At 38.7% G+C, this 22119-nt stretch overlaps 1 protein-coding gene across 6 annotated transcripts in view; it reads left to right on the top strand.

Moving 5' to 3' along the window:
* Window positions 1–17861, top strand: part of ST18 (ST18 C2H2C-type zinc finger transcription factor) — a 154779-nt gene extending 136918 nt beyond the window's left edge. For 2 of the 6 annotated variants that reach the window (XM_040354187.1, XM_040354185.1), the window contains 3 exons: window positions 2855–2961; window positions 9226–9369; window positions 12350–17861. In XM_040354187.1, coding sequence (XP_040210121.1) covers window positions 2855–2961; window positions 9226–9369; window positions 12350–12490 — 392 coding nt within the window. In that variant the 3' untranslated portion in view covers window positions 12491–17861. The remainder of the gene's footprint in view (window positions 1–2854; window positions 2962–9225; window positions 9370–12349) is intronic. The other 4 variants (XM_040354186.1, XR_005749501.1, XM_040354188.1 and 1 more) reach the window with 4 other exon arrangements.
* Window positions 17862–22119: the final 4258 nt, after the last annotated feature.

Here is a 22119-nt window from a genome sequence, read left to right as displayed (position 1 = left end):
AACCCCAGTCTACCTGAGGCCACTGTAACCTCCACATGTCAGAGCAGGAGACATTAGCACAGCACACAGTCTGACTAAAACCTGTATTACCACCTACAAGCCTACAAGCATTACCACCTACAAGCATTGTAAAAAAAAAATTGAATAATCTGTCTTCAAATAATTATATAAAATTCAGATGGAGGGTAAATTCTAAGAAAATTCTAGCTAGTAAAGTTATATTATTTGTTAGATGGTATTAGCAGTTTACCGAATTGTTTTTTTGTACTGGTGAAAATGGATTACGCTACAATATATGACAGACAGTAGACACCATGAAGGGGAGGTACAATAACCCCCTTCAATGCGCCACTTATGACCACAAACGTTCCTATACCTGCAGTCTGGAATTCAGTAGTTGCATAATTTTAGGAGCACACCCACATGACAATACGTGGTCCGGAAGCTTTTAAACTCCAAAAAGTATTAATGTAACATGGACAGCAATGCGCAACACTTTATGGTGCATACATGCCAAAAAGCTTAGTTAGTTATTTTAAAGATAACACAGTTTACTTTAAGAGAAAGTGAGTCATCGCTCAAGGTAGAAGATGCAAATGATGAACCTTTTCACCAAATCTGAAGCCCCAGGTGCTGGCAATGCAAGATAAGGAGGAATGTCTGGACAGCCGCACTCCGAAAATGTAGCTTTTTATTAATAAAACAGTATCACAAAATACATGCCACAGCAAACAGGATACCAGCTGACGCGTTTCACACTATTACTTGGTGCTTAGTCATAGCTGTTACTTTAACTTGCTGAACTGGTTGTTTTCTCATGATACGAATAAGAGACCAAGAATCACAAGCACTGTCCACAACTGATTAATATTAAACATCAAATTAACCACTTCAGCCCCGGACCGATTCGGCACCGCGTCGCTTTAACTGAAAATTGCGCAGTGGTGCGATGTGGCTCCCAAACAAAATTGACGTCCTTTTTTCCCCACAAATAGAGCTTTCTTTTGGTTGTATTTGATCACCTCTGCGGTTTTTATTTTTTGCGCTATAAAAAAAATAGAGCGACAATTTAAAAAAAAATGCAATATTTTTTTATTTTTGCTATAATAAATATCCCCAAAAAATATATAAAAAACTATGTTTTCTTCAGTTTAGGCCAATGTGTATTATTCCACATATTTTTGTTTAAAAAATAAATTAATCGCAATAAGCATTTATTGTGACTACGACATTATGGCGGACCTGTTGAACACTTTTGACACATTTTTGGGACTATTATAATTTTTACAGCGATCAGTCCTATAAAAATGCACTGATTAGTGTGAAAATGACACTGGCAGTGAAGAGGTTAACCCATAAAGCGCTACCTAGTGGTTAAGTGTGCCCTGATGAGTGCTTCTAACTGTACAGGGGATGGGCTGTGTGTGACAAGACAGCGATCACCACTTCCGATTACAGGAAGCGGTGATCACTGTCATTGTCACTAGGCAGAGCAGGGAGATGCTTGTTTACATAAGCATCTCCCCGCTCTATCTCTCCGTGAGACGATCACGGGTATCCCCGGGGCGATCGAGTGCATGGGAACCGCAATCAAACTCACGGTGAAGGCCGCAGGGTCCCGAGCACGCCGGCGGTGGCGACCAAACGGCAGCATCTTAAAGGGGGCGTACCTGTACATACCTATGCCTGTCCGTGCCATTCTGATGACGTAAAAAGTCGTGAGATGGTTCTTAAGTGGCTAAGCAAATATGCAGGAATATATTCAGACAAACAAAAAGGTTTGTAATGCTCCTTTCACACAGGGCAGATCAGCAATGATCCGCCCCGTGAACCTACGCTTGCTCAGCGGGGATCGCTCCGTTGATCCCCGCTGAGCCGGCGGATGACAGGGCGGTCCCCGCACACTGTGCAGGGACCGCCCTGTCTTTTCTCCGCTCTCCCCTATGGGGGGATCGGATGAACACGGACCGTCTATCCGTGTTCACCCGATCCGCCAGACAGATGGAAAAGTAGGTTTTTCCTCCGTCACACTCCATAGAGGAGCACGGAGCGCCCGTTCAGGTCTGCCAAAAAAACTGGCAGGCGGACCTGAACCGGCCACCCATGTGAAAGAGCCCTAAATCTGCAATTAAGCTATTCTTCTAAAAAGTGCCCATCAACCTTTCTAATCACAGGCAGAGAATGGATGCAGCTTCTCCTTTAAATAATTAGATGTTTGAAGTGAAGTGAACAGGTTTACTTTAATTTACTAGCCACTTTAAAAAATCAGGTTTAACTTACTTTGCTGCTCTTCACCACATTTTACATTTTAAAGGCCCATGGCTAGCTTTATTATGATTTAGTGATTCACAGGTTCAAGAAAAACACTAAAATGTCTTAAAAAAGAGATACAGTATGAAGGGATCAACCCTATTTGTTTTAAATGTGAAGCACAACTTTTAACTTATTCCTTTAAAACAAGCTGAATAAATATAGTTCAACATATGTGATGTTTCCTATATTAATGCGCCTTTAATAGTAAATGTCATACAAAACAGAATAAAACATGTTGGAAGGATTAAAAAACTAATGATAAAATGCCTTTTTTTCGGGAAATTTTTCAGTTCAAACAATCCTATTTGTAAACTCCATAACAAACGTTATAAAACAACAACATTTTTAGTTAACATTAGCTTCTGCTGAAGTTGTTAATCTATTGAATGATTGATTACATTAAAGCCCGTAAATTATATATTTTAAATGTAGTTCTACCAAGCTCACTTCCCACATTTCATTGATGTTATACTATACATCTGAACACTGGCATCACCCTGAAAACAACTGTTCATAAATATAAATGTGTTAATGTACCCAGCAGGCATAGAGAATGGGGATGATATCAGGAATTTAGATGAAGAGATCAAAGAACTGAATGAATCAAATTTGAAGATAGAAGCTGATATGATGAAACTTCAAACCCAGGTTAGAATATTTCAGTCCTTCTGTTAACACCTCTATTCAAAACACAAATTATGCATACAAAAATCGCCGTGGTCAAACCATTTTTTTTTATAGAGCGGAACTCCAGTGAACACCTTTCCTTGTTTATCTGCTGTTTATGTCCCTGTTTGGAAGATTTGCCCTCACTTCCTATAGTTAATGGGGTAGATTCAGAAAGCAATTGCGTCTGCGTAACCATAGTTACGCAGCGCAATTGCTTAGTTGTGCCGGCGTATCGACTGCTCCTGATTCAGAGAGCTCGAAACGCCGACTGCAGCCTAAGATATGACTGGAATAAGGCTCTTATGCCGTCATATCGTAGGCTGCATTCTTACGCTGGCCGCTAGGTGGCGTTCCCGTAGTGGTCAGCGTAGAGTATGCAAATTGCATACTAACGCCGATTCACAACCGTACCCGCGCCCTACGTACGCAGTTTACGTCGTTTACGTTCGTCGGGTTCCGCGTAAGGCTGCTCCTGCTATTAGCAGGGGCAGCCAATGCTAAGTATACCCGTCGTTCCCGCGTTGCGATGTTTAAAAATTACGTTGTTTGCGTAAGTGAATCGTGAATGGCGCTGGACGCCATTTACGTTCACGTTGAAGCAAATGACGTCCTTGCGACGTCATTTGCCGCAATGCACGTTGGGAACGTTTCCCGACGGAGCATGCGCACTACGTTCGGCGCGGGAATGCGCCAAATTTAAATTATCCACGCCCCCTACGGGATCATTTAAATTACGCGCCCTTACGCCGGGCCTTTTTTTAAGGAGCGCCCGTGCAAATTACGTAGCTACTGCTTCATGAATAAAGCGTAGCGCACGTAATTTACGGAGGCGCAGCGTTAAAACGGTACGCTGCGCCTCCGTAAGAGGGCGCAATTCGTACCTGAATCCACCCCATTATTACCAAGAGAAAATGGACTATTTTTATCGTAAAAAAACGATTGTGTGTGGCCCCATCTGACTTATTTTCATTGGTGTAAAAAAAATAGAACATGTTTTAAATGTTTCCGATGGAAAAAATCCGATGGGAAATTCCGATCGTCTGTGTGGAATTCCATCGGAGAAAAATCCATGCATGCTCAGAATCAAGTCGACGCATGCTCGGAAGCATTGAACTTAATTTTTCTCGGCTCGTAGTGTTTTACGTTTTGGACAGTCGGAATTTAGTCTGATAGTGTGTACGTAAGACTGATGAAAGTCAGCTTCATTGGAATTCCGATGGAAAATTCCATCAGATTTTATCCTATCGGAAATCCGATCGTGTGTACACTGCATTAGTGTTTTGTTTGTAGACATAACCATTTAAATAAAACAAAGTAAAAAAACAGGCTTCTTGAAAATCTGAAACATTAACCACTTCAAAACCGCACGCCGTCATATGACGTCCAAAAAGGGGATCTCTTATCCCGGGTGGACGTCATATGACGTCCTGTACTTTGTGCGGTGATATCTGAATGATGCCTGCACCTAGAGGCATCATTCACATATCATTTTCTTCCGGCGGCGATCCTGCGCACCATAAGAATGATCATAGCGGTGGTTCCACCGCTTGATCATTCTTATAGGCGGTGGGAGGGGACATCTCCCCCTCCCGCCGCCATCCAGTGCTTCTCCGGGCTCTCCCGTGGCATCGGGGGCCCGGAGAGATGATCGCTGTGCGCCGGATGGGAGGCATAGAGATGACTGGTGACCAGATGGTCACCAGTCATCTCTATGACCGCCAGAGGGCCGGGTGCGATGTGATGACGTAACGTCCGGGTACCCGTAAGTAAACAAACCGCAATTGCGGCTAGAAAGAATGAGATCTGTGATTTTTTTTTTCAGAAACTCATTCTTTCCAGCCTGGAGGAGAGATGTGGGGTCTTATTGACCCCGCATCTCTCCTTAAAGAGGACCTGTCACACACTATTCCTATTACAAGGGATGTTTACATTCCTTGTAAAAGGAATAGCAGCGATCGGAATTCTTTTTTAAAAAAAAGTGTAAAAAATAAATAAATAAGTAAAAAAAAAAAAAAAAAAAATTAAAACGCCCTGTCCCCGGTAGCTCGCGCTCAGAAGCGAACACACACGTAAGTCCCGCCTACGTATGTAAACGTCGTTCAAACCACACATGTGAGGTGTAGCCGCGTGTGTAAGCGTGTGCAGCAATTCTAGCACTAGACCTCCTCTGTAACTCTAAACTGATAACCTGTAAAACATTTAAAGCGTCGCCTATGGAGATTTTTAAGTAACGAAGTTTGGCGCCATTCCATGAGTGTGCGCAATTTTAAAGCATGACATGTTAGGTATCAATTTACTCGGCGTAACATCATCTTTCATATTTTATAAAAAAATTGGGCTAACTTTACTATTTTTTAATTCATGAAACCATTTTTTTTAAAAAAAAAAGAGGTTTGAGAAATTAATGCGCAAATACCGTGCAAGATAAAAAGTTGCAATGATCGCCATTTTATTCCCTAGGATGTCTGCTAAAAAACATATATAATGTTTGGGGGTTCTGAGTAATTTTCTAGCAAAAGAATGATGATTTGTACATGTAGGAGAGACGTGCCAGAATAGGCCCGGTATAGAGGTGTGTATTAAAGCCCGGTATTTAAATCAAACGCAGGTAAAAAAAAATTGCATTACATATATAACATGCATTTGGTGTTCTGCATGGAGTACTCCTTGAATTGCCCATATATCATATTGGTAAAGTACAAGACATTGGTTAGTTTAATCAAAGTAAAATAGTTTTGTAGCTATTTATAAATGCATTTATATTAACCATTAATTACATGCATTTATAATAACCACTAATTACATGCATAATGTATATAGGTATGGTAAATAGAGTCCCGTTCTGGTTTATGCGATGTCTGCCGGCCACCCGCAATTGCTCCGAGACAGCCTGAATGGGGATCTGTCAATGTAAACAAACATCCCTGTTCTGTCAGGGGAGTACTGAGTGATCGTCTGTTCCTAGTGATTAGGAACAGCAATCTCTCTGTACTCCCAGTCAGTCCCCTCCCCCCATAGTTAGAAACACCTCCCAGGGAACACATTTAACCCTTTGATCATCCCCTAGTGTTAACCCCTTCCCTGCCAGGGATATTTACACAGTAATCATTTTTATAGCACTGATCGCTGTATAAATGTAAATGGTCCCAAAGAAGTGTCAAAAATCTGATCTGTCCACTGCAATGTCGCAGTTCCGCTAAAAATCAATGATCACTGCCATTACTAGTAAAACAATAATAAAAATTCCATAAATCCCCTATATTGTAAACACTATAACTTTTGCGCAAACCAATCAATATACACTTATTGCTATTTTTTTTACCAAAAATATGTAGAAGAATACATATTGGCCTAAAGTGATGAAGAAATTGGTTTTTTTTACTTTTTTTTTGAGGAAATATTTATTAAAGCAAAAGTAAAAAATGTTGTTTTGTTTTTTTCAAAATTGTTGGTCTTTCTTTATTTATGGCGCAAAAAATGTAATCCACAGAGGTTATCAAATACCACTGAAAGAAAGCTCTTTTTGTGGGAAAAATAGGACATACATTATTGTGTATGACGTTGCAATTGTCTGTTAAAGCCATATTGCAAAAAAAGGCCTGGTTATTAACCACTTCCCTACCGCCCATTGTCATATGACGTCCACAGATGGGATCTCCTATCCTGGGTGGATTTCATATGACGTCCTCGGCTTCCCGGTCGTCTAGGGGGCACGCGCACCAGCGTAATTGCGCGGGACCTGGTGCGCTTCCCCGGTGGCCGCGATGTCCGCCGAGCACCCGCGATTGCCTGCAATAACGGCAGGACACAGATCCACGGTCCTGTCAGGTCAGGAGACCGATGTGTGTGTTCCCAGTACAGAGGAACACACATTGGTCTCCTCCCCTTGTGAGTCCCCCCCTACAGTTAGAATCACACACTAGGGAACATATTAACCCCTTTAGCACCCCCTAGTGTTAACCCCTTCCCTCCCAGTCACATTTATACAGTAATCAGTGCAGTTTTATAGCACTAATCGCTGTATAACTGTGATTGGTCCCAAAAAAGTGTCAAAAGTGTCCGATATGTCCGACGCAATGTCGCGGTCACAATAAAAATCACAGATCGCCGCCATTACTAGTAAAAAAAATAAAATAAATAGAAGTGCAATACAACTATGCCCTATTTTGTAGACTCTATAACTTTTGCGCAAACCAATCAATATACGCTTATTGCGATTTTTTTACCAAAAATATGTAGAAGAATACGTATCGACCTAAACTGAGGAAAAAAAAGTTTTTTTATAGATTTTTTGGGGATATTTATTAGCAAAAAGTAAAAAATATTTTTTCAAAATTGTCGCTGTATTTTTGTTTATAGCGCAAAAAATAAAAATCACGGAGGTGATCAAATACCACCAAAAGAAAGCTCTATGTTTGGGGGAAAAAATATGTAAATTTTGTTTGGGAGTCACGTTGCACGACCGTGGAATTGTCAGTTAAACCCACGCAGTGCCAAATCGCAAAAAATGCTCTGGTAAGGAAGGGGGTAAATTCTTCCGGGGGTGAAGTGGTTAAGGGGGCAAATCGTCCGTGGTTAAAGTCTATGGGACACGAAGATGAAAAATCAAAAGTCCTAATTTTAAAGGCTTAAAGTTTTTTAAACTATTGTTTTTTCAGGAGCAGTGATTTTAATTAAATTGGTTAAAGTGAAACAATAAAAATTGAATATTCCGTTATACAGTATATCGTACCTGGGGGGGGGGCTTAGTTTGCCTGCAAAGTGGCACGCGATGTGTAGAACATGCCACAGAAATAATGACATTTCTAAAGGAAAACATTTAATTTAAACTTGCTCATGGCTGTAATGTATTCCCAGCAATATGAAAAATCTATGAACAACAACTGTGTGGGGTCATAATGCATGGCGATCTCGCTCAGTGGTAGGCAAACTTGCCGTGAGCCCCTAATATGTTTGTTTGTTCTATGAACAGCTGATGTTCGAGTTGAACAGCAAACCCATCTCTACCTGTCATTATGCAACATGTAGTGACACAGGGTTCACCTCAACCCCTCCATCAAATACAGTATTGTGACAATCCCAAGATGTGGGGGGTGACAATGGCCTTTATCTCTTCATATGGTTTCATGGAATGATCAATATTAGTGGTTTATCAGATTTGCCTGATCTTATAATAAAGGACAAAAATAACAGGGCTGAAACCAATACTAACAAGAATCTGTGCTGCAATCAAGGTCACTTGATCATGATAAGGCCACCATACATACAGTAAGGGGAATTTGCTGGAGGCCTGGAGCGCCAGAATCTGAGGCAACTGTGCATGGCAATAAGCTTCTAGTTTCCATTCTCAAACTCTAACTAACACATTTTAAGCAGTTAGGGCTCTTTCATCCGAGTGGTTGGGGAAGGTGTGCAGTAAAAACAGGTGGCTGAGCCAGGATTTTTGCAGCCTGATAGGGCTGTTCACATGCAATGGCTATGGCATTTTTAACTCCAGCTGCAGACGACACTGCCATTCAAACTCACCCATTGAGATCAATGCAGCTGCATGGAAACAATGAATCAAATGTTTGGCTCGCAGTTACAGTGCAGTCCCTTGAAGCATATATGATATTCAGCAATCTAAAACAGTAAAAAAAAAAAAAAAAACAGGCACCTGGGAGGTAGCAATAACATGTGTCAGACTCTGTTATGCCACCCCATCTGTTGTGGATCACTTTTTTCTTTACTTTTTAATCCTTTCTGTTTTTTACTCTAACCACCTTTAAGAACAAAATCTTATATACAGATATAAGCAAACAAAAGCCAATGATGTAGAGTCCCTTGACCTGCCATTAACGGGAAAGTACTGCAATCAATCTATTTGAAAGGGCAGAAAAATAACACCTATTACTGTAGGTGTTCAATGTTGTTTTTGAGAATATGGAAGTGGAACTGTATATTTGTCTGCTATACATTAGCTGATACAGTATACTCCTGCTTATTCACAAGTTGGGCCCTACTGGACAATTTGTCTGCAAGTTCAGTCAAGTTCAATCAAAAGCACAGCACAATAACTTCATTTGCTTAGGAGTAAACCTGCATAGGGAATATTCCTGGAAAGAAAAGCCAATTTAAAAAAGGGAAAGTATTCATCATTCCTACAGGTCTTTCAATACACTAATCTCTGTTTATGTAGTTGTGTCTCTCATTCAGGCCATAATTTCATAGTTCCCATGTAACCCTCAAAATCTTCTGATTTAGATCTCTTCAATGGAGACAAATCTGAAAACAATAGAGGAGGAGAACAAACTCATAGAGCAGAACAATGAAAGTCTTTTGAAGGAGTTGGCTGGTCTGAGCCAAGCCCTTATCTCAAGTCTTGCCGATATACAGCTTCCACAAATGGTAAGGCTATAAAGTTTGCCATCATTATCCACCTATGATAGCATCCTTGATATGCGCCAAGTCATCTGTATGCTGTGAAACACAAATTTAAAAGAAAATCAGTAAAATTAGGTCATATTTTGGCCAAAAGTGCATGCATGATACTATGGACCTGATGTTAAAAAATGTCAGTGCTAAGAACTGATGTGACCTTCTCACAGACACTGCTGAGACTGAAGTAATGACACTCTGAATTATTAAGCTAACAAATAGATCGGTAGAATGCATATTAGATCAGGGTTTTTATGGGTGAACAATAAACTCTGGGCATGTCTGAGTGTAGCTGACTTTTGTCATGGACGATGCTGTTTTGTTGACTTGAAACTGTTGAACATACAGTAGCTCAGTCTACAGTAGATAATCTAACTTCATGTCATGGGTGTTGATATTGTTTGCATGGCTTCATTCTTCATACACTAATGCTCATCTAACTTATAAGTTGGCATCTATGGCCTCTCTAACAGAAGAAAATTATATACCACAGATTCAAAGGGCTATACCCCCACAGTCTTCAGCTTCAAAATAGGACCCCTCCTCCACAATTTATTTGACTGTATGTAACACCTACACATTTCATCAAATTATAGAGAAACCACTAAACTATTCATTTCAGCCCATATCCACTATGAAGCATACAGTCTAATGTCCCCTGTAACAGTTATAAAGAATTACAAACATTAGTGTCAGCTTTGGTAGACACTGATTTACCTACAAGTAAGTTTATAAATAGAGAAGAGAACACGCAGTACACAGAGGAAACCCACACACAGTGGAAACATAAAACTCGATGTAGATGGTGCTCAAGATAAGAAATGCATCTGGAATGGCATAACTGTAAAGCCACATTTCTTAAAAACTAAGACACCTTGCTACCATTATAAAATAGTTTATTCAACTCTGTGGATAGTTGTAAGCTAAACTACTGCAAAACACAACTGTCCATCTGGTAGCTAAATATAAACAGTGTAGTGGTTGTGATGTATCTGACCAACAATTATTGTGTAATTGTACATGGAGAGTAAGATCTGAAAATATAATACCAAGGCTATTGATGAACAACTTGTTCACGCCTGCTACCCTTATGTATATACCATCTGCTTAATACCTGCTCAGTTAGTTGCTTGTTACTATGGTGAATTTTTCCCAGGATCTGTCAAATAGAACTATTAGTTAACTTCCATCTTTCTATTATTCTTTATTACAGAATAATAAAGAAAGATTGTAACCATTCCTGTAGGACCGTGGCACAATGCATCTTATTCCCTAACTTCCTAAAACAAGCACAGAGATATGTGCACAATACAGCTGGCTTGGTTATAACCTTGAAACAGGCATAGGACTGTTTTAGTTTGTACATTTTTCTATTTCTAGGTAAAAAAGAAATTGCATACAGTAATGATAGTGACAGAGCTCACACAAACTTTGTGTATAATGTCTTGATGGGAAGTGAATGCCTCACTGGTTAAGAAGGGTATACCAGCATTATGAATTTTTAATGATTTCATAAAAAATACTGCTAGATACGCTTGTCAACTCCCAACGCCACTTTCCTATAACAATGAGAAAGTGGTATGGCAAAGCCAAAGTGTTGTAAACCCAGGGGCGGACTGACCATTGGGACTCTTGGGCACTGCCCGGGGGGGCCCATGCCACTAGGGGGCCCCATCAGGGTTGCCAGGCTAAAAAAAAACAGGGACAGTATGTACAAATCTGTGTTTTTTTTACATCTGTCCCTGATATGTCCGAAACCGACATGCTTTTGATGTGAAATGCCTGGGATTTTACCTGCCTTGCCTCTGCACTGCCTCCTGGCGTGGTGGCCATCTATAAGCCCGGGGGCCCCATAATCTTCTATTGCCCAGGGGCCCCATGAGTTGTCAGTCCACCCCTGTGTAAACCTCTTAAAATTTGGAACCCTTTATTAAAACTGTGACCTATAAAGATATACCAAATGGTATCCCTCATGGCTGCCCTAATTACTAAGACAATTCCTATGCCTTCAACTTTCTTGGCCAACACAAAAGTATTTTGCATTTGGACGTACTGCCTGAAAGAAATATTTTCTGGATTAACCACAGAAACCAATTGGTTGTTCTAAATATCATTTTTTTTTTCATATTACGGGCTCTGCATGGTAGTGGCTGAAGCAATCCCACTACTTGACATGACAACTGCTTGAATAAGATGCTTAAATGTATCAGTTGAGGCCACAAAGTTCTGCCGCTTCCCAAAGAGCACCACCTCCTTTTCCCATGTATACAGATAACTATTGATCAACTATATACAAGGGACAAGGTAGCAACTTGGCTTTTTTTGCTGATATAAAGCAGAAATTGCAATTTATATATGTGCATCCAATACATAAAAACTAATGACCTCTTGAAAGTGGATGGCCAAGCAATGTGGTGCTAGGAGGATTAAGGTTTTTATTCATTGACTTTGAAATCACAAATTAATATTCTGTAGAAATCTTTTGTTTTTTCTGTACTGTATATACTTACATTAAAATGTATCTAAAGCCAAAATATTATAACTTTTTTGGATACAGTGGTATCCCTATCCGTGTCCTTGCTACGGAGCTTCATTCTCTCTGTATTTGTCTTGATGATGATTGTCACTGGGGCTGAAAGTGATGGAAAAATCAATACTTCGGCGTTGTCACCAAATTAATAAAGAGAGATCTTCCAGTTAGGGACCTGTGACAGGGATAACGATCTGAGATGGAATTTTCTTCATTTTGGAGATTTTTCTCTTTCAGAACAGGAAGTGATGGGTGATTTCCCAATGGGATAAAGAGAGGTCTATCCCAAAGTTTTGACTTTATTTAGAAACTTGCAAGACAGATTTGTTTCCGTTTACATGCTATCTTCTTACTTGATGTTGTTGCAATCCACCTATATAAACTTGATCTGTAATAATCCATATTCATTTCTCCCATTAGGAACCAATCAGTGAACATAATTTTGAGGCCTATGTAAATACTCTCACTGAGATGTACAGCAATATGGAGCAGGACTATTCCCCAGAATGCAAAGCGCTCTTGGAAAATATAAAGCAGGCAGTGAAGGGTATTCATGTATAGTATGCAAAAAGCTGCTGGGCACTGCAATATAACTGAAAAGAAAAGTCCATCGGTATCTTGCTAAAGTACGTCTACCAACACAATGAAAATTATGGATTGATGTACTCCAAAACTGCACTATTTTCTTTCCCAGCAGTCATAAATCAAAAACTAAAATAAGTGACTGTTTAAATGAACAGCATCACACTTAAGAGTGTATTCCAATGTACTTATTTCAGCTCATTTTTTTCTCTATTGCACTCTTTTTTGTATAGTGAATGTAAAAAGGTGTTTGCAACTATTTTTTATAAATTGTATTTATTTCAGTTCAAAAAGACGTTTTGTTCATAACTTTTGATGAATTTTTTATTTGATTAGGATTACCATATTTTTACAAATATCTTTTTTTCCTGAGTTATTTTATGAGTGGATTTTAAACAGATTTAAGGATTGGTGATTCTGTAAATAACAATGGAAAAATCTAAAATGAAAAGACATGTTACTACAGAAAAAAAAATGAGGTGAAGGTCATTATTATATTTTTGGTACTATCGACTGTATCCCTTAAATCCTTAATATCAGTTTTAAAAGTAGCATTGCTGCACCATGAGATCAGCGATAAAAAATGACAGATAGCCACCAATATAAAGATTTTTTTATTTAATGTTTTTGTTTATTTTAGATTAATGCTAGCAATAATAATTAGTAGCATATAAATTAATGTTGTTTATTGTAATATATATTATTTATTTGTGTCATAAACACTGGATTTCTTGCTAGCACTTGAATAATTCATAAATGATACCTCATGGCCTTTAGCATATAGAAAATTAAGACATATAACACTACCGTTTTTGTTTCTAGGATTTTTATGCTTTACTGGCATGTTTTCTTAAAAATATAAAAGTTAAGTCTTCTTCCACATACTGGGGCAATCTAATCTTAATCCTTTAGAGCTCAATATTGTAATATGACTTATTTTTACAGGTTATATATTGTAGTTTATTTGTGCAAATCCAACTGTTTTCTCATTACCATAATTTTCTTAGATTGTAAATAAGGGCTGGTGTATATGAGCTTCTCTCCCTTGCTTCTTTTATGTTTATGCCTGATTACCACAGGAGTGATGGAAGAGAGAGTAGGTTCTGCTATGGGAATTGACATATTTCTGCAGAAACAGTTGTTGAAAAAAAAAACAGATATCAAGGACAGATATTGGGATATTGGGGCTTGGATAAATCTAAAATATATCTAACATACTCAGAAAAAAATGAACATTTGTTTTGGCTGTAGTTGTACAACATTTATTTTAATAAATCCTTTCTATAAAAGGCAACTGTTAAACCGTTATACAGTCATAAGATACAACACCAGCAGCCAACCTTTTTTTAAATATCTAGACATGTTTTGAAGGCACGTGTACATTTCAACAAATAATGGGGTGTTATGTTCAGGTGATTTTAAATGCACTATTGACACTTGGTGATGGCTGAATGGAAATATCCAAGTTGTCTGAACAACTATGTCCAAGTATTTTATTCTGAGACACATGAAGATTTGGGACTATTTCTTGTAAAATGACCCACCAATTGTTGGTGTGCCTCTTGGGAGAAAAATAAAGATTTTAGGAGGACAATCTGCTAATTGATAAAATAATCCAGCCCAGATAACACCTATTTCTCTTGAATGATATCAACTAAGGATATCGGTTGAGGTTTGTAGAAGTCATAGGTATCCCAGTTGTTGCCTGTTTTTTTTTTCAATGTTATTGCCATTAGATGATGAAAATGTAAAGATTATAAACAACTGTAGTTTGATCCCACCTTTCTTTGACAATAACATTGGCTATGTGGCATTTGGACATGGGTTTCCCATTTTTACTAAGTGCCAACAACAAAGGTCCATTTGCTATTGATTAGAGACACATCATTTTGCCACTGTTCTGCTCCCCAAAGATGTACAGATAGTACAATCTTGCAAGTTAAAAAAAATAGATTTCCACATCCTAATTTAGGATGACCAGGTTGCTTTAGAAAAATCGACTTTCTCTTCTATTTCTTATGCCAATATGCCAAGTTCATGAGGGCACACTATTACTGATCACATAATTGTGTACAAATACTAAATTTATAGAAACTAGGACAGTTAAATATGCTTATAGTGCTTTCCCGTGTATTTTTTTCACATACTATATTTTTGCAAGATGATGTAAAATACCAGCTAAACTGCCTTGTGTATGCACTTTTGTTGTGCATATGTGCCTCAGTATAAACGAGTTAGTTCAACATGTGTTTGTTTAATACTAAAAGTACTTCAGGTTATCTCATTTTGATTGGTGCCCTTGTTTTTTTGGAATTGGAAAGGTCAATTACTATTAAAATCAACAACCATCAACTCAACAGGGCAGCAAACATGTGTTACAAATGTTACATATCTGCCATGATCCCTGGATGAAGAAGAACCTATTAATAAAATGCACAATTTGTGCCACTTTTATAGTAATCACTGTTTAGACGTAGAAATATGAAGATTACTTTACAGTTTAAAAAATGTGCCATGTTATAATAGTGAAACATTTTACAAGTTTGATTTAGCAAGACATTATAAATTATTCAAAACAATATTTAAGGAAATATTCTAAAATGTATTCATGATAAATATTTCAAAACTTAATTTCCAACCACTTCCCTGATAATTAAGTTGGCATAAAAACCAACTACAAAATGGAATTCAAGACCATCATATTCACTCTTCAGCTTGGAGTGGTGTATTAAAATGCAAGCATGTCTCTCTTTTTTAATTTGGTACTAACAAATTAATTTGTCAAGTATCTCCCAAAAGCAGAAAGTCTCCTTGCAATAAAGCATTGCTTTGAGAAGTTTCAATCTTCTGGCTCAAGTTGAAAATCTATTTCTGACTACCGGGTAAAAAGTAGCTCAGAAAAAAAGTTTACTTTTCAGTTAGGGATAGGTAAAGGAAATGTAAACAGTGCTGTAGCTAAGTCAAATGCATTTTTTTTAAAGTGCATACATGGTACAGTTATTGATTTTGAGTGCAATGATTATTACATTTGTTTCACGTGTTGGTAAAGGTGGTTCTTCATTCTTTCATTCCCAACAGGTCTTGATTTTTACTGATCCCTTGGAGATAGTGACCTTCCTGTACATTCATTTAGAAGCCTTTAATTTATTTTTTGGGGAATAAAAGTTTTAGAAGTAGACTGTCTGCATTGGTGTTTGAATTACCATTACACAATGGAAAATAATAGGGCACTTAGTAAAAAGTTTTTTGCCTGGCTGCAAGACTAATTAACATATTCTAACACGTATACCCATAAGCAATATTATGTGCTATTGTATTTTTTTTTTACAATTGGTCATATTAAAAAATCTGGTATTGACAATGAGCAAGTTTGGTCATCTGTAGGAGAATCTCCTAATGTGGGTGAGACTCAGTAGCATATAAACAGGCGATAACTATTCTTTGAGATAAGATGCATTAAAAGTCAATGCATTGCTAATTACTGTTTTAATCACTTCATAAATTATATTTAAAGTGTTTTGTATGTGCCATGGATATCCATCAATAAAAAGGGCTCAGCTACACAGATTTGTACTCACTTAACAGCATGAGATTACCCCTTTTTGAAAACTGCCTTATATAAACCACAATGCCATCAATAAGTTAATTAGTTAAAAATATCTAGTGTATCTGAGCCCTAATGTCATTTCATGGTGCTAGATCTGTTTTGCACATTGTGACTCATTGTGTAGCATTTTCACATAGCAAAAAGTAAGGTGATTTACAATGCAATATGTAGTCCTGATAAAGAGGGACATTCGGGGTGCAGGCCTTGTAGATGGGCCCAAATTGGCAATCAATCAGCTTTGCTTATTGTCAGGAGAACTGCTTTATCTGACTTCTGACTAGGGCTTCTGTTGGCTATGTAGCACGAGACAGACAGGAATTCTGACCTTGCACCTCAAAGCTTTACTTAGCGAAGTTGCTAGTACATAAATGGAAAACAATTTATTTAATATCACATATGTACTCAGTTTGGGCTACATATACAAACACTCACATATACAGTAGCACTTCTTTGAAAAGGTAGACGGATAGAAGTGGAGATGTTTTTATGATGTATTACTTCTCGTGTAATGTTTCCAAACATCTCATTCCATTGCAAACATTTTAAAGAATGTTTGTCTCTAGCCAAGCTTTGATATTGAAAAAGTGATAGAATTTGCTAGCTACCTAGATCTAATATATTGACATTTAAGTCTACATTATGTCTACATACATACTTTGTAAAGTGAAGGTCAAATCTATCAATCATAAAAAATGTCTGCTATACCCAAGGAGGTAACTATAGCCATAGCAACTGATGCATTTGCCATTGGGCCCAGTAGCAGAGGGAGCCAAGTAGACAGAGAAAAATGCCTCAAAGACCATTATTGTCTAGTTGAAAAATAGCTTATCCAAGTAGTACCTGGAAGAGAAATAGGATTTATTGAATGTATGTATATACTATAGTTCAGGCAACTGTGTCAGAATGCTTTAATACAATTTTATTACTGTAATATTATTTACAGTATCATGACTTTCATAATAACCGAAAGACATGGGCAATGACGGCCTTAGCTATATGTGGCCTATACTAACGGACAAGATTTGCTTTTGCCCTGGGACACAATATTCAGATTTTGCTTAGGGCACAATATAACTTAAGGCTGATCCTGGACACAGGTCTCTGTGGTGAAAGGAGGCAGGTCGAAGGGCCACTGAGGTCCTAAGCAGATTCTGTTGTAAAAAGTGGTGAGTTTAAAATGCCTGTGGCTATATCTCAACAAACCTAACCTAAAAATCATAACTGTGGCTGTTCCATTTTACAAGAGAAGGTTTCTGAGATCTTGCATCTACACAATGGGAGTATTCAGGGAAGTAATAGTTACTACAGGAATCACAGCAATTGTTAATATTTTATTTACTACATGTCTAAATGTGTTTTATATTTAAGTTAAGAAAAATAAATTTCACTGACCTATGTATTTATTGCTAAGGCTTAATTATTAATTTATTTCTGATGCTAAGGGTGTTTGGTAGTATATGTTTGTATTTATTAATTTGCTTCTTTTGTAATTGATGTGTTTTTTTTTTATTTACATTTTTTTCCTATGTAATGTGCACTGATTTTTGTGTTAAATTGCATCAGTGAGCAACACTGTAAATTAGATTTTTTTTTGTATGGAGCAATGTATGCGACTTTTATCTGGAGTAGTTTATATATTGTGTCTTCACAAATTAATATTTCTTACATTCAAAGCAACAAATTGTGTTTTGTGATGTACAACTGGTGGATGTTAGAAAATAAAGTTGATTATAAAACACCAAGCTTCATTTTGTCTTGCTGTATTTAATACACATAGAGCAGGGATATGCAATTAGCGGACCTCCAGATGTTGCAAAACTACAAATCCCATCATGCCTCTGCCTCTGGGTGTCATGCTCGTGGCTGTCAGAGCCTTGCTATGTCTCATGGGATTTGTAGTTCTGCAACAGCTGGAAGTCCGCTAATTGCATATCCCCGACATAGAGTATAAACCTAATTTATATACATTTTTAACAAATACATTTAAAACATTTACTTGTTTCTAAAGGTTTACATAACTGCTTAGCAAATGAAATATTTGCTATTCATGTTTTTGCAGATTTTGCCATTTTTTTTTATTACCCAATGTCTTTCCTTTTATAAACAAGAAAATATGAGCTTTACAGCTACAACCAATATTGATTTTCAAAGATGTGTGACAACAGAAGTGTAACTCAGGACATTTGCACACATTTCATACTAATTCCCTCTTTCTGAAAATGTTTCAGGACATTTACTCTGTCAATTTCACTATGGCCCTCCACTTCTTTTCTATGACCTAAAAGAGATATAAAAGTTATATGTAGATGGAAACTAAATTGCATGGCCCAAAGTCTGAGGACACTGTACCTTCAATCCTATATAAAGGCTTGTTGGACATTGCATTCTAAAACCAAATTGTCATGTTCAGATGTTTTCAATGAAAAGCACAAGTAATTCTACGAATAGACAACTGAGTTCTTTCAACCTTGTGGCAGCAGTTTGGGGTAAGCCCTTTTCTGTTCTAGCTTCTGTTCCAGTGAGGTTGGTGTGAAAAAACATAAGTTGCCTGCACAGAGACCTGACCTCATCTCTACTGAATACCTACTGAAATAGAATACCAATCGTGAGATAGGTCTACCTGAACAAAAATGTTGTTTTGGCAAAATGCCTCTAAGCAGTGGTGTCGCTAGGGGGTGGCTTCTGGGGCTCTAGCCCCGAGTCTCTTACCGGGTGCAGCGGTGCCATACTCCATTGGCAATCCCATTTCCTGCTCGCCATTGACTGACATTCCAGCGGTGGTTTGTTGCTAGGACCACCTGGCATCTAGCAACCAACCACATGACTACGCCCCCTGGCACTCAGCGGAGAGCGGAACTTTCCTAGCTTGCAGTCCTGTCCTGGGCTGGCTGTTGCCAAACCTCCCTTGCTCACTGTCTCCTCGGTGGTTGGTTTCTAGTCCTCTCCCTCCCAGTGGGGAACCTTCTCATTTAGACCCACCTCGCCCTTCACACATTGCGAATTTAAAGAAGGTAAGAAATTTTAGAAGGCTTATATTTAATGCTAGAAGAGGATCAGCTCTGGGGACCCTGATGTAAAGGGGGGCTCTCTGAGGACCCTGATGTAAAGGGGGCTCTCTAAAGGACCCTGATGTAAAGAGGGGCTCTCTGAGGACCCTGATGTAATGAGGAGGGCTCTGGAGTATGACTTTACTTCGCTGCTATGGGCTCTAGCCCGAGATCTTTTGTAGACCAAGCAATGCCCCTGCCTCTATGATTTATAAATAGTAAGTATAGTATAGATGTTTATTAACAATAACATGTATTTATCATTTAAAGGTCTCACTGAAACTCTAAACTTTCAGTATTTTCATAAATGAAACAGATCCATATAAAACAGTAAACATTTCTGTCACTGTTTAATCAGCTGCAGTTATTTTTAATATGTAGAAGGAAAATACTGTTATTTTGGCAGAATTTAGGATTTTTTGCCCATTTTTCAGAGAATATGAATGATAACACAATAACTTTTCTTTCACTCGTGGTTAGTGTTTGGCTGAAACCATTTACTAGCAATCAACTGTGTTTACTCTTTTTAAATCATAATGGCAACAGAAACTACCCAAATGACCCTGATCAAAAGTTTACATACCCTGGTGATTTTGGCCTGATAACATGCACACAAGTTGACACAAAGGGGGATGAATGGCTATTAAAGGTAACCATCCTCACCTGTGATCTGTTTGCTTGTAATTAGTGCGTGTGTGTATAAAAGGTCAATGAGTTTCTGGACTCCTGACAGACCCTTGTATCTTTAATCCATTGCTACACTGACGTTTCTGGATTCGGAGTCATGGGGAAAGCAAAAGAATAGTCAAAATATCTGCAGGAAAAGGTAGTTGAACTGTAGAAAACAGGAAAGGGATATAAAAAGATATCCAAGGAATTAAGAATGCCAATCAGCAGTGTTCAAACTCCAATCAAGAAGTGGAAAATTAGGAGTTCTGTTGAAATCAAACTGCGGCCAGGTAGACCAACTAAAATTTCAGCCACAAGTGCCAGGAAAATTGTTTGGGATGCAAAGAAAAACCCACAAATAACTTCAGGTGAAATACAGGACTCTCTGAAAACATGTGGTGTGGCTGTTTCAAGATGCACAATAAGGATACACTTGAAGAAAGATGGGCTGCATGGTCTTGTCGCCAGAAGAAAGCCATTACTACACAAATGCCACAAAGTATCCTGCTTACAATATGCCAAACAGCACAGAGACAAGCCTCAAATGTTCTGGCGCAAAGTCATTTGGTGTGATGAGACCGAAATTTAGCCTTTTGGCCACAACTATATACGTTACATTTGGAGAAGAGTCAATAAGGCCTATGGTGAAAGGTACACCATTCCTACTGTGAAACACGGAGGTGGATTGCTGATATTTTGGGGATATGTGAGCTACACAGGAGGCACAGGAAATTTGGTCAAAATTGATGGCAAGATGAATGCAGTATGTTATCAAAAAATACTGGTGGAACATTTGCATTCATCAGCCAGGAAGCTGCGCATAGAATGTACTTGGACATTCCAAGATGACCATGATCCAAAACACAAGGCCAAGTTGACCTGTCATTGGCTACAGCAGAATAAAGTGAAGGTTCTGGAGTGGACATCTCAGTCTCTGACCTCATCATCTCAAATGTGCAGTTCATGCAAGACAGCCCAAGAATTTCCAGGAACTGGAGGCTTTTTGCCAAGAGGAATGGGCAACTTTACCATCTGAGAAGATAAAGAGCCTCATCTACAAATACCACAAAAGACTTCAAGCTGTCATTGATGTAAAAGAGGGCAACACACGGTATTAAGAACTGGGGTATGTAAACTTTTGATCGGGGTCATTTGGGTAGTTTCTGTTGCCATTATGATATAAAAAGAATAAACACAGTTGATTGTTAATAAATGACTTCAGCCAAACACTAACCATGAGTGAAAGAAAAGTTTTTGTGTTAACATTCATATTCTCTGAAAAATGGCCAAGAAGTCATAAATTCTGCCAGGGTATGTAAACTTATGAGCACAACTGTGTGTTTACCTCTTGTAACATGTTCCTGTTGCAGCAGCTTCCGCACCCCCTATCCTCCTGTTGTGACAGTGAGCGGGGGATCGCACCCTTTATCACAATTTGTTTTTTACATTTCTGTAAATGGGAGGCTGTCGCCTTACAGATCTCAATGAACCACCAGAGAGCTGTTGAGCGCTCTTGGTAGCTCATTGATGCTACCTGTCAGTGTGTAACTGCCTGCCCGTACAAGGTATGAGCAGACAGCTTACCAGGGGTCTTCAAACTACGGCCCTCCAGTTGTTCAGGAACTACAATTCCCATCATGCCTAGTCATATCTGTGAATGTTAGAGTTTTGCAATGCCTCATGGGATGTGTAGTTCTGCAACAGCTGGAGGGCCGCAGTTTGAAGATCCCTGGCTTACACTAACAGTCTGCAAGAGCTCTGCATTACACCCGTGATTTGCTGATCGCCGGTGCAATGCATTGCAGACTCCTAGTAAAAGGAATAATAAATGCAAAAAAATTTGGGCCGGATTCACAGACATTTGCACTTTCGCCGCGTATCAGTGATACGGTACGCTGCCGTATCTTACCTGGCGGAATTTTGAATCCTCAGCGATTTCGCACCGTAAGTTACGGTGCCGTAGTGTTTTTCTGGCGGCGTATTCGAAATTCGGCGGGTTGGGGGCGTGATTCATTTAAATGAAGCGCGTCCCCGCGCCGAATGAACTGCGCATGCTCTGTTTTGAAATTTCCCGCCGTGCTTTGCGCGAAATGACGTCGCACCAACTTAGACGTGAGTTACGTCCTTTCCTATTCACGGACGACTTACGCAAAAAAAAATATTCAAATTTCGACGCGGGAACAACGGCCATACTTAACATGGCAAGTCTATCTATACGCCGCAAAATAGCAGCTTTAACTATACGCCGGGAAAAGCCGACTAGCGACGACGTAAGAGAATGTGAC

The sequence above is a fragment of the Rana temporaria genome, chromosome 5, assembly GCF_905171775.1.
Source record: "Rana temporaria chromosome 5, aRanTem1.1, whole genome shotgun sequence".
In the NCBI taxonomy this organism is placed as follows: Eukaryota; Metazoa; Chordata; class Amphibia; order Anura; family Ranidae; genus Rana; species Rana temporaria.
The sequence above is the reverse complement of the archived record's forward strand: the minus strand, read 5'-3'. Positions and strand labels throughout refer to the sequence as shown.